Raw genomic sequence first — 25,206 nt, 5'->3', positions numbered from 1 at the left:
AGGCTGTGGTGTATCCTACCACAGCCATTATTTTCCTTTCAGTGAAATGAGGATGTCCATTAAGGATTTCACCCAGCTTTCCTTAGATCTAAGTCTGGAGATATTCAAACTATTAGATTCCAAGTTAGCTGCAAGAGGCACAGTTCCTGAACTCCTACTTTCTAAAGTCCTTAAAGTGAAAGTGAAAGCATTAGTTGCTCAGTTGTGTCCAACTCTTTGTGACCCTATAGACTATAGCCTGCCAGGCTCCTCTGTCCATGGGATTTCCCAGACAAGAATATTGGAGTGGGTCACCATGCCCTCCTCCAGGGGATCTTCCTGACCCAGGTATTGAACCCCCGTCTCCTGCATTGCAGGGAGATTCTTTACCATCTGAACCACCAGGGACTTAAAGCTCTAGTCAAATAGCAACTTTTCCAAAGGAACTTCTCATTGAAACCACACGTTCCCAAGTGGCACAATGGCCGATTCTAACAGTCACAAAGGTCTCCTGGAGCATCATTAAAGTGGGCACCAAATCTCCAATGAAGCTCACTGAAAGTTCATCCCAAAATGCCTAGAACTTACAGAGGTCCCTTATGGGGCCTCAACCATCAGGCTGTGACCACCCTCAAATAGAAAGACCACCCTCAAATAGAAAGACCTCAGAGAAAGCTGTGGTGGCACCCCTGGGCCCAACACAGCACCACATTTTGTGAGACTTGTTAAAATCTGATGTTGTTGCTGGATTCACTTAGAAGATCCTAGGCAATCAAAGACATACAAACTGGGTTTGGGATTAACTGCAATGGTGAGTGTGATTCAAAGCTGACTGGAAGAAAAAGAAACACTTGATATGGCTTTGCATATGATACATGGACATGGTCAATGGAGCTTCCCACACCCTGTGCCACTCTTGCTCCCACATCTTCCCATAAAATACCAATCAAGGCCCCCATGGGCCAGGCACTGTACTCAGCACTGGGTATTCAACACTGATCAAAATAGTTCTTCATTCCCCAGGCCAAAGAAAAACATTTTGGAAGCAAATTTCTGCTCCTATCATAACTTCCCTTTCCCCCACCATGCCTGCCCAGGAAATGCTGGCCTGGGAAAGGGGCAAAACCTGGAGGCAGAATCACCCCACCAGGCCTACAACAGGGGTGATACTCAGTCTCTACTTCGCTGAGCACGCACCTCCAGACACATTGCCTCTCTTGCATCTGGCACCACCCAGGTGCCTGCTGCCATTGACTTGGCCTCTGGAATTTCAAACCATTAGTTCCCACTCCCATATCCAAAGCATACACTCCCGTGTCCCATGGGACCTTTAACCACAGGGTACTCTTCCAAAATGTTCAATGAAAGGCAGGGGGGCAGTGTTGCTGGGTAACTTCCTCCAGCTTTAGAACATGGCTGCTGCTTCACAGATGCTTGTTCCGTCCAGAGTGGATGGTCTCTATCTCTTCCGCTGAATCTGGGCTGGCCTGAGCAACTCATAACCAAGAGAAAGTCCTGGAAGTGATGTATGACTCCCAAGGTTAGGCCACAAAAAGCCACAAAGCTTCCACCTCACTTGCTGGGATGTAGGCTTTTGGAAGCCAGAACCATCAGGTAAGAAGTCCCACACACTGAGGCCAAGGAGAAGCCATCAGAGGCATCCTGCTCACCAGTCCTAGTCTGTGTCCTCCAGCCCAGGTACCAGACGCAAGAGCGAACGAGCCTTTAGAAGATCCTAGCCCCCAGCTGTTGACTGACCCCAGCTTTTTTCATGGAGCACACCCGCTGCCCCCACTATGCCCTTTGCAAATTCCTGACCTAGACAACGCATGTAGATGAGAAACTGTTGTCCACTTTCCCATGTCTGGGGCACCTCATGATGCTGCAAGAGTAACTGGAGTCGATGTCAAAACCAATGGCCAGCCTACGCCTCTCCCCCCTCCCCCAGCACAGTCTCCATCAGGATTCTCTGCAGCCAGCAGGAACTCTTCCCTGATATCACATGAGATGAGACACAGGGCTCTTGCCTTCACTGCTTCTATAGCCTCCCTCCTCGGCACTCTGCTCCAGGCTGTCACTGCCGTCACTGCCCCACCCAAGCCTTAACTGTTAGTCTTGCTGCAAACTTCACTGCCTATGGGGCTGAAGGCTGCTGCTCTGCTACTGTGGGACCATGGAAGCTGCCAGACCCTGGAGGAACAGGGGGACCAGCTGTCACCCAGCATCCCTTCTCTCTAGCTCATGCTCCCTGGGCTGGAAAATCGATCCCATCCTTCTCCTTCCCAGAACAAGCTACCATGAGCCAATTGTCAATGTATCCATGTATCCATTTTTGGAAGGGCAGAGTCAGGTTAAATGCTCTTTTTGGCCCCTTAATATGTTGTTTGAGAACAGGGACTTTGGAGTCAAATCCTGGCTCCATCATTTTCAAATTGTCTGACCACAGAGACACACTTTAACTCTCAAACTTCAACTTCTAATCTGTAAACTGGGCATAACAGTTCTTACTTCATAAAGTTGTTCTCAAGATCACAATGAGGGAATCCATGTAAACTGCTTGGCATGTAGTAAATGCTCAAATAAATTCTAGCTATTTTTAATAACACCTTCCCACAAAGAAGCATCTTTTGTGACTTACCCCTTGTAAGACTTGGAAGCTGTCGTTGTTGGGTGGTAGGTCTTGGTCTGGGTCAACACCAACTCTGTAAGTCATCAGGGAGAAAGACAAGGAGAGAAAAACACAGAGTGTTAGCTTGGACCATGGCAGCCAGGCCGGTTGAAAGCAGCTAAGAGGCTGACCACCTTCCCAAGGTGGAAGGAATGGTTAGCTAAAAGAAGGGGAAGGCTGTCATGCAGAAAATTATGAGAAAGCGGTCATACCACCCAGGGGTAGGCTGGGCAATCCATCTGTATGCTAACACCTTAAGCAAGGTCTCTGGGGAATGGTACAAGCAGGAAACTGTCTGCCTTTCTGCACCAGACAGTCCTAGGTAGCCAAAGGTGGGTCCTGCCTCTTCCTGTCTGCTGCTTCCTCCCTTCCACCTGACCTGAGAACTCACAATTTGAGATCAATAACTGAAGACAGAAAGAAAAAGCAAGGTGGCAAAATCCACTAATAACGAATTCCATGAAAGCACTATGGTCATTATCTTAGCAGCAACATACCAACTATTGCTCTGTGTATCTGCTGATTCTTTATCCCCGAAACTTCCTCATTTTAAGGCAGAGAACAGTAGTACTGATGACATTGATAATATGGGAGCAATGGAGGAGAAAACAAAGATGCCAGGAAACAGTCCTGGAATCCAGGAAACAGAACTGGAGTTCACTTCTCCCTCCAGTACTGCAAAGAACGTGTGCTCAATCACTAAGTCGTGTCCTACTCTTTGCGACTCCACAGACTGTAGCCCACCAGGCTCCTCTGTCCATGGGATTTCCCAAGCAAAAATACTGGAATGGGTTGCCATTTCCTCCTCCAGGGACTTCCCAGGTGGCTCAGGTAAAGAATCGCCTGGCAATGCAGGAGACGCAAGAGAGGTGGGTTTGATCCATGGGTCTGGAGGATCCCCTAAAGGAGGAATTGCAAAGAATGGCTGGAATTATAAAAGGAAAACAAGAAACACATCTTTCAGCACATCTGACTGGAGTTTGAAGAGAGCTGCCAAATGGCCCTGAACAGGGGTTTTATTTGCAGTCTGGAACCAGGGCGCTGACTGCAATGAACAGACAGTGGATATGCAAAGCCCCATGTGTGCCTTATTTTCTCTCCTCTCCCTCCCGCTTCTCCACCTGTAATGCCCAGGATAGATCTTGAGAAACGAGATTAATGCAAAGAAGGAACAGAAGACAACATAGATGTACCCCTTTCTCAAAGGCAACCTCTACCCTGCCTATTCCAGGCTTGCCGGGCACTAAGCCAAGGTGTGTGCCCCCAGATGGAGGCAGGGAGGTACAGAAGGAAAGGGAACAGTTACCCCATATTTTGCTGAAGGCAAAGTTTTAAAACTACAAGATGAATTCACGTATTCAGCAAATATTTACTGAGTGCCTACAATGCCAGATCTTATTCTGAGCACTGAGTAAAAACCTGTAATGTACCTGGCACCAGATTTCCTCCCTGGGGACCTGAAGTTTGATGGGCTTTTGATAGTGAGTTAAATGGACTCTGGTGTCTAGAGGCCACTTTCTGAGGCCTGGAGGTTTGGCCTCACAGTTGGACATTAGCCAAGGACTTTTGAGCATCAAACCTTTCAGAGATTTTTGGATGTGAAATTCATCCAATTCTGAGGCACCAGGGCTAGCTACCCACAGAGGTCACACAAGAGAACCTCAGTGTGCCTGAAGGGTCTGACGTACCAGAGGAGACGTCACACTGAATTCCTAGCTGTTGATCTGTAACCCTCACCGGTTTTGAGGGTCTCTTAATGTATGTTTCATAGAGAAAAGTCCTCTAAATGGTGTTAGCATCTGTAAGATCAACAGCTAAGAATCCAATATTAGGCCTTGTTCTGTGGATTCTGCTGGTGAATGGAGCCACTTCATGGCAGACTCATTTACTTAGATGAGTTCCCTAGTAAAGACTCAGAGAGGGGCAGAGCATGGGTTAGCAGTAGTCTGTCTCCCAGACAGCCTACCGGAATGCCTAGTGACACAGCAGCACTCTCCCTAACCATGGACAGGCTATTGTGGAGTCAGGAGCATCAGCAGTTCAGATCCACCCAGATCGTCTCTCCTTTCTTGACCACGAATTCTGAAACAGGTGTGTTAGCCTTTGTAAGTGGCTTCTAAGCCAGTAAAGATAAAACAAGTGGATTTTATCAGCCTAGATGAAATAGGAAGCCTCTGGGTATGAGAAAAGGCTTAAGTGTGCCTTGTCCTACAATGAAGAAAACAAAGCCACACATAATAAAAGCTGCCAGATGAAATCTAGTGCCCTCAATTCTTTCCACTAACCTCTTTCAGGAGAAGAGAACTAAAATAAATTCTGTTTAATAAGAACTGCTTATAAAGACTAGTGTTAGTCACTCAGTTGTGTCCAACTCTTTACAAACCCATGAATCGTAGCCACCAGGCTCCTCTGTCCATGGAATTCTCTAGGCAAGAATACTGGAGTGGGTTGCCGTGCCATCCTCTAGGGGATCTTCCTGACCCAGTGATCGAACCCTGGTCTTCTGCATTACAGGCAGACTCTTTACTGTCTGAGCCACCAGGAAAGCCCACTTATAAAGACTAGGTTTGGACTATTTTCATTCAAGTCCTGGCAATGTAAGAGGAATTCATCTATTTAGCCTGTGCCCACATGGCCAGGCCAGAATTCAAACAGTGGAGCACAAAACATTGGAAAACACTGATAAATTCACAAAATTAGGCCCATCCTAACCTCATCTCAAACTTGCTTGATATTTTGCTTGGGGGAACTTGAGAGTGATTCTAGATGCACATCATCCAGTAGAACTTTCTACAATGATGGTGGTCTTCTAGATATACACTGTCTAATACGGAGGCCACTGGCCACATGTGGCCATTGTGCAGCTGAAATGTGACCAATAGGACTGAGGAACTGTATTTTAACTTTTATTTCATGTTAATTAATTACAATTTAAATTCAAACAGACACATGTGGTGAGTGGCTAATGAATTAGAGAAGAGTCTAATAAGTAAACCCGAATGAACTTTTTGGCCAACCCAGTACTAATTCTGGACATGTCTCTCTAGCACCACTGTTTTCTCTACAGAAAAGATGGCAACTGTCTGTTACCTTTTGCCACCTCAGTGATAACACCTTAGATTCTTGCTGGGATCCTGCAGAGACACAACTCTGTAGTCCCACAAATATTAAATAAAAATTTGCTTGAACTGATTATTTAGACATTGGAGAGACTTCTCATTTCACCAGCATAGAAAAGAACACTGAAACTCTCTGAAAGTTCTTCTCTATAGATAATCATCAAAAACATGAAAGGAATAACAGGATTAGAAAACTACCAGTTTTTCACTCACAGGGTAATAACTTCTTCAAGAAAAGGTCATCAGGGTATAATTTTACCAATGGGTAAATGTCTGTTGGGAATCTGAATATTCATATGATGTTAAAGGCTTTCTTTAAAAAAATATTTATTTGGCTGCGTCAGGTCTTAGAGGTGGCCTGCAGGCTTCTCTAGTTGTGGTGAACTGGACTATAGAGCACACTGCTTTAGTTGCTCCAGGGCATGTGGGATCTTAGTTCCCCGACCAGGGATCAAACCCATGTCCCCTGCATTGCAAGGTAGATTCTTAATCTCTGGTCCACCAGGGAAGTCCCTACAGATTACCTGTTTAGCTACTAAGGGAAAACAATGCTTTTAAAGTGGCAAGACCTGGGGTCTAAAGTGGTCAAATTTAACATCACTAATAACCAGGGATACCTGGACAAGACACACCACCTGATATGATGCAACAAGAAATGCATAACTTCCTTTTACATTATTTTTGGCCCAAACTCAAATTATCTATCTCTAGTCAAGAGGAAAACAAATGCAAAAATTCCAGAATGTAGAGCAGCAGTGGCCACAGGACTGGAAAAGGTCAGTTTTCATTCCAATCACAAAGAAGGGCAATGCAAACCGAAGCTCAAACTACCACACAATTGCACTCATCTCACATGCTAGTAAGGTGACGCTTAAAATTCTCCAAGCCAGGCTACAGCAACATGTGAAGCGGGAACTTCCAGATATTCAAGCTGGTTTTAGAAAAGGCAGAGGAACCAGAGATCAAATTGCCAACATCCACTGGATCATGGAAAAAGAAAGAGAGTTCCAGAAAAACATCTATTTCTGCTTCATTTACTATGCCAAAACCTTTGACTGTGTGGATCACAATAAACTGTGGAAAATTCTGAAAGAGATGGGAATCCCAGATCACCTTACCTGCCTCTTGAGAAACCTGTATGCAGGTCAGGAAGCAACAGTTAGAACTGGACATGGAACAACAGACTGGTTCCAAATAGGAAAAGGAGTATGTCAAGGCTGTATACTGTCACCCTGCTTATTTAACTTATATGCAGAATACATCATGAGAAAGGCTGGGCCGGAGGAAGCACAAGCTGGAATCAAGATTGCCGGGAGAAATATCAATAACCTCAGATATGCAGATGACACCACCCTGATGGCAGAAAGTGAAGAAGAATTAAATAGCCTCTTGATGAAAGTGAAAGAGGAGAGTGAAAAAGTTGGCTTAAGGCTCAACATTCAGAAAACTAAGATCATATCATCCGGTTCCATCACTTCACAGCAAATAGATGGGGAAACAGTGGAAACTGGCTGACTTTATTTTTCTGGGCTCCAAAATCACTGCTGATGGTGACTGCAGCCATGAAATTAAAAGACACTTACTCCTTGGAAGGAAAGTTATGACCAAACTAGACAGCATATTAAAAAGCAGAGACATTACTTTGTCCACAAATGTCCATCTAGTCAAGGCTATGGTTTTTCCATTGGTCATGTATGGATGTGAGAGTTGGACTATAAAGAAAGCTGAGTGCTGAAGAATTGATGCTTTTGAACTGTGGTGTTGGAGAAGACTCCTGAGAGTCCCTTGGACTGCAAGGAGATCCAACCAGTCCATCCTAAAGGAGATCAGTCCTGGGTGTTCATTGGAAGGACTGATGTTGAAGCTGAAACTCCAATACTTTGGCCACCTAATGCAAAGAGCTGACTCACTGGAAAAGACCCTGACGCTTGGAAAGATTAAGGGCAGGAAAAGAAGGGGATGACAGAGGATGAGATGGTTGGATGGCATCACCGACTCAATGAACATGGGTTTGGGTGGACTCCGGGAGTTGGTGATGGACAGGGAGGCCTGGCGTGCTGCTGTTCATGGCGTCGCAAAGAGTCGGACATGACTGAGCAACTGAACTGAACTGAATGCAAGACAATTATCCTGGAAATACTTAAAAAATAAAACAAAACCCCAATGTCATAAGCAATCAAAAGGAGGAGTGTAGGATTATCCTCAACCAAGTCAGTCATAGGAAGAGGGCACAGAGCCACCATGGGCCTGAAATATTTTTAAAAAAAAGAAAAAAAAAAGAGATGACAGCCAAAGGAAACTTTGACTGGATCCTGGATCCTACATGTCTGAATAAAATTTGGCTTACTAAAAGTATTGTGATCATGTAGAAGATTAGGTTCCTAGGGGATACATGTTGAAGTATTTTAGGGGCAGAAAGTCATGATGTCTATAATGTATTCTGAAACACTCTGAAATGGCTGAGAGAAAGAAGGAACTGACAGAATGTTAACAGCTGGTGTATTCAGGTAAGAACGTGGATATTCATTGCTGGATCAGCTTTTTTGCACATTTAAAATTTTCCACAATTTAAAGCAAACATTTAATTATATCTTTGGTGAAAATGTTTCACAAATATTGATCAGTTCAGTTGCTCAGTCATGTCCGACTCTTTGCGACCCCAAGAATCACAGCACTCCATGCCTCCCTGTCCATCACCAACTCCCAGAGTTCACTCAAACACATGTCCATCGAGTCGGTGATGCCATCCAGCCATCTCATTCTCTGTCGTCCCCTTCTCCTCCTGCGCCCAATCCCTCCCAGCATCAGAGTATTCTCCAGTGAGTCAAATCTTCGCATGAGGTAGCCAATGTATCGGAGTTTCAGCTTTAGCATCAGTGCTTCCAATGAACACCCAGGACTGATCCCCTTCAGAATGGACTGGTTGGATCTCCCTGCAGTCCAAGGGACTCAAGAGTCTTCTCCAACATCACAGTTCAAAAGCATCAATTCTTCGGCAATCAGCTTTCTTCACAGTCCAACTCTCACATCCATACATGACCACGGGAAAAACCATAGCCTTGACTAGACGGACCTTGGTTGGCAAAGTAATGTCTCTGCTTTTCAATATGCTATCAAGATTGGTCGTAACTTTCCTTCCAAGGAGCAAGCGTCTTTTAATTTCATGGCTGCAATCAGCATCCACAGTGATTTTGAAGCCCAAAAAACTAAAGTCTGACACTGTTTCCACTGTTTCTCCATCTATTTCCCATGAAGTGATGGGACCAGATGCCATGATCTTAAGTTTTCTGAATGTTGACCTTCAAGCCAACCTTTCACTCTCCTCTTTCACTTTCATCAAGAGGCTTTTTAGTTCCTCTTCATTTTCTGCCATAAGGTGGTGTCATCTGCATATCTGAGGTTATTGATACTTCTCCCGGCAATCCTGATTCCAGCTTGTGCTTCTTCCAGCCCAGCGTTCCTCATGATGTACTCTGCATATAAGTTAAATAAGCAGAGTGACGATATACAACCTTGACATACTCCTTTTCCTATTTGGAACCAGTCTTTTGTTCCATGTCCAGTTCTAACTGTTGCTTCCTGACCTGCATACAGGTTTCTCAAGAGGCAGGTCAGGTGATCTGGGACTCCCATCTCTTTCAGAATGTTCCACAGTTTATTGTGATTCACACAGTCAAAGGCTTTGGCATAGTCAATGAGCAGAAATAGATGTTTTCCCGGAACTCTCTTGCTTTTTCCATGATCCAGTGGATGTTGGCAATTTGATCTCTGGTGCCTCTGCCTTTTCTAAAACCTGCTTGAACATCTGGAAGTTCACAGTTCACATATTGCTGAAGCCTGGCTTGGAGAATTTTGATGATTACTAGCGTGTGAGATGAGTTCAATTGTGCGGTAGTTTGAGCATTCTTTGGCATTGCGTTTCTTTGGGATTGGGATGAAGACTGACCTTTTCCAGTCCTGTGGCCACTGCTGAGTTTTCCAAATTTGCTGGCATATTGAGTGCAGCATTTTCACAGCATCATCTTTCAGGATTTGAAATAGCTCAACTGGAATTCCATCACCTCCACTAGCTTTGTTCGTAGTGATGCTTTCTAAGGCCCACTCGACTTCACATTCTAAGATGTCTGGCTCTAGGTGAGTGATCACACCACCGTGATTATCTTGGTCGTGAAGATCTTTTTTGTACAGTTCTTCTGTGTATTCTTGCCACCTCTTCTTAATATCTTCTGCTTCTGTTAGGCCCATACCATTTCTGTCCTTTATTGAGCCTATTTTTGCATGAAATGTTCCCTTGGTATCTCAAAATTTTCTTAATGAGGTCTCTTTTCTTTCCTATTCTGGTTTTCCTCTCTTTCTTTGTATTGATCGCTGAGGAAGGCTTTCTGATCTCTCCTTGCTATTCTTTGGAACTCTGCATTCAGATGCTTATATCTTTCCTTTTCTCCTTTGCTTTTCGCTTCTCTTTTCACAGCTATTTGTAAGGCCTCCTCAGACAGCCATTTTGCTTTTTTGCATTTCTTTTCCATGGGGATGGTCTTGATCACAATGTCACAAACCTCCGGCCATAGTTCATCAGGCACTCTATCAGATCTAGTCCCTTAAATCTATTTCTCACTTCCACTGTATAATCATAAGGGATTTGATTTAGCTCATATCTGAATAGTCTAGTGGTTGATACATGAGTACTATTTCTGTCTCTCTGATTTAATCTAACTTACTAATAATGATGATTCAGGATCTCATATTAGTCCAGGGTCTAAAAACAACAAATTATAAAGATTCATGGAAGTAAGGTACTAAAATAGGTAAATAGGTAGATATAGAGTCTAGCAATTATATTTTCCCCCCAGATAAATCCTCCAATCTTTTGTTGAGCTGCTTCTTCTCTTAAAAATGAAGGGCAGGAGAAAAATTCTACGTTACTGGAACATGTGGTTAATCTTCAGATCTGGTTGTGCATGTCCCCTGGAAACCTACAGTTCTGAGCAGAGTCCTACCTAGCATCCCCGTTTCCTGCTCTTTCCTCCCTCTGCTGTGGAAGCTCTGATCCTTGCTGTAGCCACTTGCTACCAACTACCTGCCTGAGATGCAGCCCTACTCCTGACCACACAGAGCCTCCAAAGACTCCCCAGCGCCCTCCTATAGACAGAGAAATGCAGGAGGGCCCCTTGGAGGGTCTCAGAGGTCCCTGCTACTGATTTAAGTGCTGAATAGGAGAAAAGTTTACTACTTGGTTTTAAATGCCAAAAGAAAACAGACCAGGAGCCTTGTGACACAGATGGAGTTCTGCTCTTTCCCCATTCAAGGCTGCTTACTTCAGGACAATTGAATGATTATTTCTCTGGCAGGGTTGAGGGACCCTTGGACCAATCCCCCAGGATGATACTATATCCTTACAAAGGGCCTCACCCTTGGGACAGGGCGTGTGCTGGTGTACTGCATAGCGAGAAAGATCAGGTACATTATTTAAAGTATAATGCCTCAGAAGACTTGGGGTTCTCTAACTTTCTGAAATTCCTAGTTTCAGGCAACTGTCCACAATATACATTTCCCTCCTAACCTATTATAATGGTTTTGATCTAGGCCACTGTATAAATCTGAAACTTTTGTGCTGGTTTATTACATCATATTTTAGCAGTCCCCTGATACATCAGGGTTGAGTTCATCTGACCACATACAACAGTCTTTCTTTCCAGAATGAACTGAATTATCCTTATTTTCATTGATAATGAGACAAATGTGGTAATCCCATACCAAATAAGAAAATAAAGCAATCACACTGATGTGCTCATTCCAGAATGAATAAATATAGAATATGAATCATTTCCCTTTTGATATATGTACATTCTGATTAACCACCACATAAAAGGCCACAAAATCTCAGAAATTTTAGAAGCATTATACTTTAATCAATAGATGGGATTTTTAAAATTTGAATGGCTGAGGTCCTAAATAAATTTGGGGAATATGAGACACATGCATTCATATCAAATCTTAAACAACTGATCAGAATCTGCTCTCTTATGTTCCAAGCATAATAACTTGTACTTTGCTGAAAGGACCTTCCTCCTTGAAGGCTGGATATTTCAAAGGAAAGGGTTTCCTCTGAAACTTAACTGGTACCTACAGTCAGGTCTCTAATATGAACATCTCTGTGTGTGTATTTTAGGAAAAAAGTGTGAATCCAGAGATCTTAAATGCTTCAATTAATTGTATGCATGTCATTAACAGTTTACATCTGGGTCCTGGCAATGTCCCAAAATTCATGCCCCATGACAGGTACTGTTGCTTTCACCACTGTCCTCAGAGAGTAAAACACTTTCATAAGAACAGACTTCAAGGCTATTTTGCATTTCCTTTATCTATCAGCACCCAGAATCAGGTCAGGAAGAAAGAATGCCAGTATAAGGTCCATAAGAGAAGAAGAAATATTAAAGTCCTTATTCTGATTGCCCAATATCACCATCCTTAAGCATAATCTGTCATAAATTTGGTCACTGAGAAACAAATGGCATTAGAAGAGTCTTTCACAATCTTCTGTTTTTTTAAAAAAAGTCTGTTTTTGTATCTTCTGATTCACCATGGTAAGGTACAATTTAAAAATCCATACTTCAAAACTAAAATGGCATCAGTGCTTAATTAAGATGATGTAAACCATATCCCAGTCATGGCTGAAATACAAAATTCGAGTACTCTTTATGACTTAAAAGGCTTGTTTACTAGATCACAAGCAGAATTTTGTGGAGAAAGTGTTTGTGGCTCTGAAAATGGGCTACTCTTAACACTAAGCTCAGCTGTCAAGCAACTACTCTGGCTTTGGTTCTGACAAAAACTGTCCAAAATGGGGAGGAAGGGGACAGACTCTCAGGAACATCAACACATCAATCAACTCAGAGAAGGGTAGAAGAATGATTAGACTTGACCAGACCTCTTGCCCCTTAAGGGGCAAGGGATTGGTGTACACAGGAAGAAAGAAAGAGACAAATAGCATAAAGAGAAACATCTCAGGTTAGAGAGAGGGGAAAAAAAGCCAGGCCCAGTTAATTTGCTTCTGAGGATGCCCTTGTGTCACCTGAAGTACTGCCAGCGGTGTTCATTCTGGTCCTCTTCGGAGGGCTCCTCGATGCCAACTCTGGGCAGCAGAAGAAGGGAACATGAGTGTGACAGGGACCACAGGGGAGCCAGGGGCTCTGGGCACGTGACCTGGACCACGTCCATCAAAGACCAGGCCATCTCACTTAACACATAAATTTGTACCCTCTCATAAATTGTTCCCATTCTCTGAAACTCAGAGAGGGTGCTACATTTACGTAGAATGCAACAACGTTAGAAGCCAGGTCAAATGAGCATTGATTAGAAATGAAGACAAGCCTCTCAAAATATAATGAAATCAGGGGAAAAAATGCAACTCATAGAAAATGACTTCAAACTACTTTTCACAAATTCATCTGTTTCACAATGCAAGACATATCCATACAAAAACTAGAAAACAGAAAGCTATTGACATATATTTGAAGTGTTTATACACACTTTTACATATATTCGACAGGAAGAGCAAAGAACACAAAATTACTGAAAACAGCAACAATGGAAAACGAAATGGCCTTTTTTTCCTACAAGTAATCACATTATCCATGGGTTCAACCTAAAGGTCAAGAACCGAACTTCTGCTATTTTCTTTGTCTTATGGCCTCAAGAGTTGATACCGTCCATTTTCAGATCCCTCAATAATTGCTGGGTTATTCAGAATACATTAGAATTTTACCATCATTCTAAAGAGCAGGAGTTCACAATCTCAGTACTACTGACATTTTGGGCCCTGGCTTTTACCTGCAAGATACCACCAGTAGCACCTTCCTCCAGTTGAAGCAACCAAAAATGTCTCCAGACACTGCCAAATGTCGCCTGTGAGGGCAAAAATGCCCGAAGGTGAGAACCTCTGCACTAAATCTTGCATTCTCAATGGGGGGCGATACAGCCTCCAAGGGCATGAAAATCTGTCATTTAGGGACAAAATTTTTTTTAGATATTACAGTGGTTTATAGCCCTCTACTGTTTCATAGTACATAAACAGATATATAGATCTGTTGCATTAAAAAAATTCAATGGAAGAGATAGATAAAAAGAACATCTTTTAAAGATCCTCAGAGGAACAGTGACGGAAAAAAAAAGGTTGAGAGACATTGTGCTAGAGAGTGCCCAAATTCTCATGCTACTAATATACACTGAAATACACAAATGAGAGCACGATGCTTCTTAAGGTGGTACTTTTAATTAGGCACATGTTGGGAACGTGACTTAAATCATACTTTATATATTACTATAGTATTGAAAAGCTATAACAAATTTCAGAAAAGCAAGCTGGATTCCATTAATGCAAAATTCACTAGTAATAGTACTAGCAGCAGTTCTAATGCTATGATTACTAATGATAATATTATGGCTAAAATATACTAAATGTTTTCCATATGCCAGATGGTACATTTAATGGGAGAACTCTTTATCATGTTTATTTAGTATCACATTTTATGTTCATACCATTGTCATCCCCATTACCTGGTGAGGAAACTGAGAGTCAAAGAGGTTACCAAGTTGCCCAAGGTCACAAAGGTAGGAAACGGTGGGCCCAAGATTGCAACTGAGGCTGTTAGACTCAGAGCCGCAGTGCTACAACTTACAGGCTATTACCTTTGACTATAAAGTGGCGTCTTTAAATTCTTTTAAAATATCCAGTTGCAAATGATATTACATAAAGAGCTCAGAGCTTCTCCTTGCCTTTATTCCTTAAATTATCTTACACAGAGCTTTATCTTAAACTCTCAGTGTGATAGGATTATACCTAGCAGAGTGTCCTTACTTGTCCTTGAGTGACTGTATTGCTGCACTCTGGGGTATGAAGGTTTTCCTGTTCATCTGGCTGCCTGGGTGTATGTCATTGATTCCCCCATCACCACCACCACTTCATGGGCATGTCACTTGAAGCTGGGCCTTCCAAGAGGATGGCCACCATGTCACCAAAATGTGCTCAGGACATATACAAGGCTCATCTGCTGAATCTGCTCATCTGATGGTTTTTTGAAGTTGCCAAAATTACACCTTTGTGAATAACAACACTTGCTCAAGAGACTAAAAAAACATTACATAGTTTATTGCTCAGTTGTGTCCGACTCTTTGCAACCCCATGGACTGCACCCACCAGGCTCCGCTTTCCATAGGATTTTCCAGGCAAGGATACTGCAGTGGGTTGCGATTTCCTCCTTCCGGGGATCTTCCCAATCCAGGGATCGAACCTGAGTTTCCTGTGTCTCCTGCATTGCAGGCAGAATCTTTACAGCTGAGCCATTGGGGAAGACCCCATGTAGTAATTTACTACCAGAAAGCAATTTGGGAATTTTGTCATCATGTTTTAAAATAGCAATCACATGCTCAACATCGCTAATTATTAGAAAAGTGCAAATCAAAACTACAATGAAGTATCACCTCACATTGGTCAGAACGGCCATCATTAAAAAGTCTACAAACAATGAATGCTAGAGAGGGTGTGGAGAAAAGGGAACTCTCCTACAGTGTTGGTGGGAATATTAATTGGTGTAGCCACTGTGGAAAACACTATGGAGGTTCCTTAAAAGCTAAAAATAGAATCACTATATGATCCAGCAATCCCACTCCTGGGCATATATTCAGAGAAAACTTTAATTTTAAAAGATGCATGCACCCCAGTGTTCACACAGCACTATTTACAATAGTCAAGACAAGGAAGCAACCTAAATGTCCATCAACAGAGGAATGGATAAAGAAGATGTCTCTCTCTCTCTCTCACACACACATCAAAATATTACTCAGCAATAAAAAAGAATGAAAAATGCCATTTGCAGCAACATGGATGGACACAGAGATTATCAAATTAAGAGAAGTCAGACAAATATCAAATAATACCACTTATATGTGGAATTTCAAAAAATGATATAACTGAACTTATTTACAGAACAGAAACAGACTCACAGACATAAAAAACAAACCTACAGTTACCAAAGGGGACAGTGGGAGTGGGAGGATCGGAGTTTGGGATTAACATACACACTACTATATGTAAAACAGACAAACAACAAGGTCCTACTGAATAGTACAGGGAACTATATTCAGTATCTTATAATAAACTATAATGTAAAAGAACTTGAAAAGTCTGTGTCTGTGTGTGTGTATGTATGTATCTAAATCACTTTGCTGTACACCTGAAACTAACACATCATCGGTTCATATCAGTTCAGTCGCTCAGTCATGTCCGACTCTTTGCAACCCCATGCATCACAGCACGCCAGGCCTCCCTGTCCATCACCAACTCCCGAGGTTCACTCAAACTCATGTCCATTGAGTCGGTGATGCCATCCAGCCATCTCATTCTCTGTCGTCCCCTTCTCCTCCCACCCCCAATCCTTCCCAGCATCAGAGTCTTTTCCAGTGAGTCAACTCGTCGCATGAGGTGGCCAAAGTATTGGAGTTTCAGCTTTAGCATCAGTCCTTCCAATGAACACCCAGGATTGATCTCCTTTAGAATGGACTGGTTGGATCTCCTTGCAGTCCAAGGGACTCTCAAGAGTCTTCTCCAACACCATAGTTCAAAAGCATCAATTCTTCGGCGATCAGCTTTCTTCACAGTCCAACTCTCACACCCATACATGACCACTGGAAAAACCATAGCCTTGACTAGACGGACCTTTGTCGACAAAGTAATGTCTCTGCTTTTTAATATACTATCTAGGTTGGTCTTAATTTTCCATCACCAACTCCCAGAGTTCACTCAGACTCATGTCCATCGAGTCGGTGATGCCATCCAGCCATCTCATTCTCTGTCGTCCACTTCTCCCACCCCCAATCCCTCCCAGCATCAGAGTCTTTTCCAGTGAGTCAACTCGTCGCATGAGGTGGCCAAAGTATTGGAGTTTCAGCTTTAGCATCAGTCCTTCCAATGAACACCCATAGATTAACTATATTTCAATTTTAAAAAATGGTTTAAAATAATAATAAAATAAAATAACAATCATAAAATTCTAATTTAAAAACACAAGTTGAATTTCTGGAAGGCAGTGACCTGGTTCTGGATTTGTGGTTATATTCATTTTACATTATACACAGACTAGAAATTAGCCATGGTTAAAAGTCATTGTTAACTCCACATCCTACCCTGGGCTTGTGGACTTCTGAGAAGCCACTAAGTACCTTATCAGGGGCTCTGTCAACAGCCTGGGGAAGTAAGAAACAACTTGGTATTGATCTCACTGAGGTCATAGAGCTCAAAACACCACCCTGAACTTCAGGGGATTTCTGAATTATTTTAGAATAAGAACCTGCTTCACATAAATGATTCGTGGCCATTAACACCACAAACCACAAGCCAGAAAAACCAATCAGTCTCATTACCTTATTTCTGGGGGACTTTGTTTTGATGTAATCACTGTAAATGTCAGTTTCTGTCTCCTACATAATCACTATTTATACACATCTGGAAAAATGTAATGAACTGACACCATATGTATTTTTTACCCATGGCACACTTCACTTCATTACACTGTCCAGGTAGAGTTGGATAGAAAGAAGGAACTAATAAAGATAGAAGCAGAAATCAATGAAATTGAAAACAGAAAAACAATACAGAACATCAATGAAGTAAAAAGCTAGTTCTTTAAAAGAATCATTAAAATTGACAAAACCCTAGCAAGACTGAAAGAAACAAAGAGAGAAGATGCAAATAACCAATATCATGAATGAAACACAGGATATCGCCATAGATCTCACAGACACAAAAACAACAATAAGGTTAGGCTATGAACAACACAAACATGACAATTAGATGAGATGGACAAATTTCACAAACTATCATAACTCACCAATATGAAACAGATAATTTACGTAACAAAACTCCTGGAAAAGAAGACTAAAGGACCAGATGGTTTCACTGGAGAATTTCATAAAACTTTCAAGAAGAATTATTAATAACACCAATTCTACACAACCTATTCCAGAAAACAGAAGACTCAGAAATTTGTCCCAACTCATTTTGTGAGGTGAGATTACCCTGATACCAAATCGGACAAAGGCAGTATGAGAAAAGAAAACTGCAGACCAGTATCCCTCATGAACATAGACACAAAAATCCTTAACAAAAGATTAGCTAGTAGAATTCAGCAATATGTAAAACATTTATACAAGCAAGAATGGTTTTAAAGAAGCAATGCTGGTTCAATATTTTAAAATTAATCAATGTAATCTACCATATTAACAGGCTAAACAACAACAAAATATAATGATATGAATACAGCAAAAGCATTTGATAAAATTCAACATCTGTTCATTATAAAACCCTCAGAAAACTAGCAGTCGGTGGGAACGTCCTCACTTTGATGATAAACATCTACAAAAACTATAGACTTAACATCACACTTATTGATGAAAGACTGAATGCTTTCCCCTTAAGACTGGGAACAAGCAAGGATGTCTGCTCACATCACTCTTGTTTAACACAGTTCTGATGGCTCTAGTCAGAGCAACAAGTCAAGAAAAGGAAATAAAAGGGACACTGGTTGGAAAGGAAAAGATAAAACTGTCTCTATTTGCAAACTACCTTCCTAGAACTAATATGTGAATTTGGAAAGGTGGCAGGATATAAGATCAACCCACAAAAACCAACTATATTTCTATATCTTGGCAAAGAACACATGGAAACTGAAATTGAAGATAGAATAACATTTAAAATAGCTAATAAAGAAGACATACTTAGAAGTAAATCTAACAAAATGTGAACAGACACTGTATAATGAAAACTATAAAATATTGATAAAAGAAATCAAAGAAGATCTAAATAGAGAAACATACCATGTTCATGGACTGGAAAACTCAACAAGGTAAAGATGTCAATTTTCCCCAAACTGATAAATCAGGTTTAACACAATTTCTTTGAAAACCCCAGCACAATTTTTTTAGGATGTGGACAAGCTCATTCTAAAATATATATGGAAAGCAACTAGAATAGCTATGATAATTTTGAAAAAGAAGGATAAAGTGGGAGGACCCACTCTACCTGATGCTCAAGTTGAACATATAACCATAGTTATCACAACAGTATGGTTCTGGTGGAGGTACATACATATAAATCAACAGGGCAAATAGAAACAGACTCGCATGCATACCACCAACTGATTTCTGGCAAAGGAGCACAAACAATTCAATGGAGTAAGGATAGTCTTTCTAACAAATTATGCTGGAACAACTGGATGAAAATGAAAGAAAAAGTCATTCAGTCATGTCTGACTCTTTGCAACCCCATGGACTATACAGTCCATGGAATTCTCCAGGCCAGAATACTGCAGTGGGTAGCCGTTACCTTCTCCAGGGGACATTCCTGACCCAGGGATTGAACCCAGGTCTCTCACACTGCAGGCCAATTCTTTACCAGCTCAGCCACCAGGGAAGCCTGGAACAACTGGATAGCCACAGACAAAATAAAACTTCAAACTGAACCTCATGTCTAATATTAAAAATTAAGTCAAAATGGATCACAGATTTAAATGTAAAGCATAAAACTAAAAAATCTTTTAGAAGATAACACAGAATTAAATTTTTGGGACTATGCGCAGACGCGAGAGACTCCGGCCCCGGCGGCGCAGGCGCGAGAGACTCCGGCCCCACCGGCGCAACCGACCAGGCAAAGAAGCTCCACCGAGAGGAGCTACCCCACACCTGAGGCCAGGGCCGGTGGCTGAGAGGAGCTACCCTACGTCCAATAGGCAGTGGCTGCGCGGGCGCAGGAGGGCCGAGAGGAGCCACTCCACGTTCAAGGTCAGGAGGGGCGGCCTTGAGGAGATACCCCTCATCCAAGGTAAGAAACAGCGGCTGCATTTTGCTGGAGAGGCTGTGAAGAGATTTTCCACGACCAAGCTAAGAGAAACCCAAATAAGACGGTAGGTATTGCTACGGGGCATCAGAGGGCAGACACACTGAAATCATAATCACAGGAAACTAGTTGATCTGATCACATGGACCACAGCCGAATGAGGTCCACTGGAGAAGGGAATGGCAAACCACTTCCGTATACTTGCCTTGAGAACCCCATGAACAGTATCAAAAGGCAAAATGATAGGATACTAAATGAGGAATTCCCCAGGTCGGTAGGTGCCCAGTATGCTACTGGAGATCAGTGGAGAAATAACTCTAGAAGGAATAAAGGGATGGAGCAAAAGCAAAACCAATATGCAGTTGTGGATGTGACCGATGATAGAAGCAAGGTCCGGTGCTGTAAAGAATAATATTGCATAGGAACCTGGAATGTTAGGTCCATGAATCAAGGCAAATTGGAAGTGGTCAAACAGGAGATGGCAAGAGTGAACATAGATATTCTAGCAATCAGTGAATTAAAATGGACTGGAATGGGTGAATTTAACTCAGATGACCATTATATCTACTACTGTGGGCAGGAATCCCTTAGAAGAAATGGAGTAACCATCATGGTCAACAAAAGAGTCCGAAATGCAGTACTTGGATGCAATCTTAAAAACGACAGAATGATTTCTGTTCATTTCCAAGGCAAACCATTCAATATTACAGTAATCCAGGCCTATGCCCCAACCAGTAATGCTGAAGAAGCTGAAGTTGAACGGTTCTATGAAGACCTACAAGACCTTTTAGAACTAACACCCAAAAAAGATGTCCTTTTCATTATAGGGGACTGGAATGCAAAAGTAGGAAGTCAAGAAACACCTGGAGTAACAGACAAATTTGGCCTTGGAGCACGGAATGAAGCAGGGCAAAGGCTAATAGAGTTTTGTCAAGAGAATGCACTGGTCATAGCAAACACCCTCTTCCAACAACACAAGAGAAGACTCTACACATGGACATCACCAGATAGTCAACACCGAAATCAGATTGATTATATTCTTTGCAGCCAAAGATGGAGAAGCTGTATACAGTTAGCGAAAACAAGACCAGGAGCTGACTGTGGATCAGATCACGAACTCCTTATTGCCAAATTCAGACTTAAATGGAAGAAAGTAGGGAAAACCACTAGACCATTCAGATATGACCTCAATCAAATCCCTTATGATTATACAGTGGAAGTGAGAAATAGATTTAAGGGACTAGATCTGATAGAGTGCTTGATGAACTCTGGAAGGAGGTTCGTGACATTGTACAGGAGACAGGGACCAAGACCATCCCCATGGAAACGAAATGCAAAAAAGCAAAATGGCTGTCTGAGGAGGCCTTACAAATAGCTGTGAAAAGAAGAGAAGCAAAAAACAAAGGAGAAAAGGAAAGATATAAGCATCTGAATGCAGAGTTCCAAAGAATAGCAAGGAGAGAAAAGAAAGCCTTCCTCAGTGATCAATGCAAAGAAATAGAGGAAAACAACAGAATAGGAAAAACAAGAGATCTCTTCAAGAAAATTAGAGATTCCAAGGGAACATTTCATGCAAAGATGGGCTCGATAAAGGACAGAAATGGTATGGACCTAACAGAAGCAGAAGATATTAAGAAGAGGTGGCAAGAATACACAGAAGAACTGTACAAAAAAGATCTTCACGACCAAGATAGTCACGATAACGTGATCACTGACCTAGAGCCAGACATCTTGGAATGTGAAGTCAAGTGGGCCTTAGAAAGCATCACTACAAACAAAGCTAGTGGAGGTGATGGAATTCAAGTTGAGCTATTTCAAATCTTGAAAGATGATGCTGTGAAAGTGCTGCACTCAATATGCCAGCAAATTTGGAAAACTCAGCAGTGGCCACAGGACTGGAAAAGGTCAGTCTTCATTCCAATCCCAAAGAAAGGGAATGCCAAAGAATGCTCAAACTACCGCACAATTGCACTCATCTCACACGCTAGTAAAGTCATGCTCAAAATTCTCCAAGCCAGGCTTCAGCAATATGTGAACCGTGAACTCCCAGATGTTCAAGCAGGTTTTAGAAAAGGCAAAGGCACCAGAGATCAAATTGCCAACATCCGCTGGATCATGGAGAAAGCAAGAGAGTTCCAGAAAAACATCTATTTCTGCTTCATTGACTATGCCAAAGCCTTCGACTGTGTGGATCACAATAAACTGTGGAAAATTCTGAAAGAGATGGGAATCCCAGACCACCTGACCTGCCTCTTGAGAAACCCGTATGCAGGTCAGGAAGCAACAGTCAGAACTGTACATGGAACAACAGACTGGTTCCAAATAGGAAAAGGAGTACGTTAAGGCTGTATATTGTCACCTTGCTTATTTAACTTATATGCAGAGTACATCATGAGGAACGCTGGGCTGGAAGAAGCACAAGATGGAATCAAGATTTCTGGGAGAAATATCAATAACCTCAGATATGCAGATGACACCACCCTTATGGCAGAAAGTGAAGAGGAACTCAAAAGCCTCTTGATGAAAGTGAAAGAGGAGAGTGAAAAGGTTGGCTTGAAGCTCAACACTCAGGAAACAAAGATCATGGCATCTGGTCCCATCACTTCATGGGAAATAGATGGAAAAACAGTGGAAACAGTGTCAGACTTTATTTTTTGGGGCTCCATAATTACTGCGGATGCTGATTGCAGCCATGAAATTAAAAGACGCTTACTCCTTGGAAGGAAAGTTATGACCAACCTAGATAGCATATTAAAAAGCAGAGACATTACTTTGCCAACCAAGGTCCGTCTAGTCAAGGCTATGGTTTTTCCCGTGGTCATGTATGGATGTGAGAGTTGGACTGTGAAGAAAGCTGGTCGCCGAAGAATTGATGCTTTTGACCTGTGGTGCTGGAGAAGACTCTTGAGAGTCCCTTGGACTGCAAGGAGATCCAACCAGTCCATTCTAAAGGAGATCAATCCTGGGTGTTCATTGGAAGGACTGATGCTAAAGCTGAAACTCCAATACTTTGGCCACCTCATGCGAAGAGTTGATTCACTGGAAAAGACTCTGATGCTGGGAAGGATTGGGGGTGGGAGGAGAAGGGGACGACAGAGAATGAGATGGCTGGATGGCATCACCGACTCGATGAACATGAGTTTGAGTGAACTCCGGGAGTTGGTGATGGACAGGAAGGCCTGGCGTGCTGTGATTCATGGGGTCGCAAAGAGTCGGACACGACTGAGCGACTGAACTGAACTGGGTGACAAGGTAAACTAGAGCAGGAAGTAATCACAGAGAGGTCACCAAATGCAGATTCTCAACTGTGTGCAGGGTAAATCTTTTTTGCTCTTATTTTGCTACACAGAACAGAGATGTTTATGTACCATTTTATGTCTCAAGTTTAAAGCCAAAAATCTGTACGTTTTCTTCTTCAGATTTCTGTTTCCATAGATGAACTATTTTCCTTCATGTGACTATTGAGAGTCATACCAAGAAACTGAAATTCTAATCATCCCAGATTTTCCAACACAAAAACAGTCACTAACACAGCAAGCCTTTTGGGCAGTATAGTACAGTAGTAAAGAGCATGCCAGGGTTCAAATCCCAGCTTGTTCACTTACAGGTTTGTGACCCTGGGCAAGTTACTGCTCTATGTCTCAGTTTCCTCAGCTCTAAAATGAACAAAATAGTATTAGCTCACTTACAGGAATGCTATGAGGATTATCTTAATGTAAGTGTTGGCATCTCAAACAGCAGCTGCAGCACAAGTGTTAGCTATTAGAAGACTCTTACTGATAAGTCCACCCAGGTTCTGCAGACCCACCCAGATCTGAGGCTGACACACTCAGAAATGGTGCAGCCAGCACCAACAACTCCTGGTGACAACTAATGGTGGCCATGCCCAGCAACCCCTGCCTCCCATCAATATAAAAGTTCCAGAGGGGGGAGACTATTCTCTCAAAACCGTTTTCACCCTGACTCTAAGAATCAGTGCAAGATCCTTGTGGGTTCTTTCTTCTCCAAACTAGGTGTGCTCCACAGGTTCCAAACAAACCAGCAGCCAGCAGAGAAAGGAAAAAAAAAAAAAACATTGCCATCTTGTGGATTTTCAGAGAATTCTTCATACCTATGTGCCACCAGAGTCTTCTCATCCCCAGCATGTTTACCCTCTGCAGATCTGAAACTGAGGCAGGTGGTGAGAGCACCTCCAATGACATAGAGTGCAAACTCAGAGCTAGGGGGACCTCGAGAAAAGCTGACAGCACGCTTTCGTTTAATGTGAAGACATATGGAGGCCCAAAGGCATGAGGAGCTTGTCTTAAACCAGGGCCAGAGTTAGTGTATGGGTCTTTCAACCCATTTCAATGTCCTCTTTATTGTAAGATGCTGGACCAGCTCACAAGCACAGCTTGGAATTCAAATGCTCTTAAAAAAAACTTTAACTTGGGTCAGTGCTCCTCCATTCTGACATAGCTAACAAAACCACAGGCAGGGGATGTCCATGAGGCTGCAAGAAATGAGGGTGATGCAGGAAATGTCACCTCTTCTGTGCATGAAATCAAGAAGAGGCCCAGCATAGTTTCCTCCTAAAACAAAACTCTAATTGCTTCTCCTTACTTCCAGCTGATGAGCTTATTTTTTCAAGGTCGTAGATTTGATTTCAGAGGAGTATGAAATGCCAGACCCTGTCAGCAGCTATGTCTATTCCCTGTCCTATAGCTTTAAGACTTCTTGAATTCTTGCCTTAATGTCTCAGCATTAGCAAGGTCTAGGTGTTTCTTACTCTGCTTTTGTACACACAAACATTTTAATGATTCTTTTTCTTGGAAAATTCAATACTCTGAATTTTTATTTATTTTTAAAAATTTTTAATCCTTCCCCAAACAAAACAAAAAAATATAAATTCTTCCACGTGCTAAGCTGTATACAGCAGCCTCTGTATGGGAATAGTGACATTATTAGACACAAAACTGGCCTTGTTTCAAACCAACCTTATATTAAGCCATGACAACATGGGCGTCGTGCCTCCACCAATGATCCAGACAGTGAAGAAGACAATGAGGAGAGTGGTTGTGAACATCATCTGGCGAGCGTAGGATGCCGTGTCTCGGATGGCCAGTGCAAATGCCATCGCTCCCCTAAGGCCTGTGGGGATCAAAGAGGAAGCTCTGTTGTCATAAGGATAAATAACAACACGTCCCCAGACCCACTGCTTAGCCACACAGGTCTAATAAATTGTATCTGCTTATGCTTCAAGAGTCAAGTTGTTTTCTATAGGAAGAACCTTAAAAGAATTTAAACGATTTCCTCCTATTTGAAGTTTTCTTTTGCAAAATGCCCAAAGGCAATAAGAAAAACACCGCCCTGTTTTGTACAGCACATTGTGAGAATCCCATATGTGAATACCCCATAGTTTGGGATCCAATTTAGTGTGTGGCTAAATTAACAACTTTTATAGATCTGCTGAGAGTACCTGTGAAGCTTATCCCATACCTGTGGAATCACACTGATGCTAGTATTTGGCAATCAGCAAGAAACTCAAGCACCAATGTCCACTCATCAGAAAA

The 25,206-nt window shown here is 42.3% G+C and overlaps 2 protein-coding genes across 4 annotated transcripts in view; one reads left to right on the top strand and one right to left on the bottom strand.

Annotated features, from left to right (window-relative positions):
* The window catches only part of SLC9A7 (solute carrier family 9 member A7), a 171,656-nt gene that overhangs the window by 23,685 nt on the left and 122,765 nt on the right, over nt 1-25,206 (bottom strand). Inside the window, exons 11-14 of one of the 3 annotated variants that reach the window (XM_088834144.1) lie at nt 24,631-24,784; nt 23,766-23,894; nt 12,839-12,898; nt 2,618-2,681 (exon numbers count right to left, since the gene is read on the bottom strand). In XM_088834144.1, the coding sequence (XP_088690270.1) occupies nt 2,618-2,681; nt 12,839-12,898; nt 23,766-23,894; nt 24,631-24,784 (407 nt within the window). Of the gene's footprint in view, nt 1-2,617; nt 2,682-12,838; nt 12,899-13,596; nt 13,672-23,765; nt 23,895-24,630; nt 24,785-25,206 lie in introns of all 3 variants that reach the window. The other 2 variants (XM_088834143.1, XM_055437916.2) reach the window with 2 other exon arrangements.
* The window catches only part of CHST7 (carbohydrate sulfotransferase 7), an 85,900-nt gene that overhangs the window by 56,428 nt on the left and 4,266 nt on the right, over nt 1-25,206 (top strand). The gene's annotated exons all lie outside the window — the stretch shown is intronic.

This window comes from Moschus berezovskii, chromosome X (genome assembly GCF_049115385.1).
Source record: "Moschus berezovskii isolate FMDL1 chromosome X, NW_MosBer_1.0, whole genome shotgun sequence".
Taxonomy (NCBI): domain Eukaryota; kingdom Metazoa; phylum Chordata; class Mammalia; order Artiodactyla; family Moschidae; genus Moschus; species Moschus berezovskii.
The sequence above is the reverse complement of the archived record's forward strand: the minus strand, read 5'-3'. Positions and strand labels throughout refer to the sequence as shown.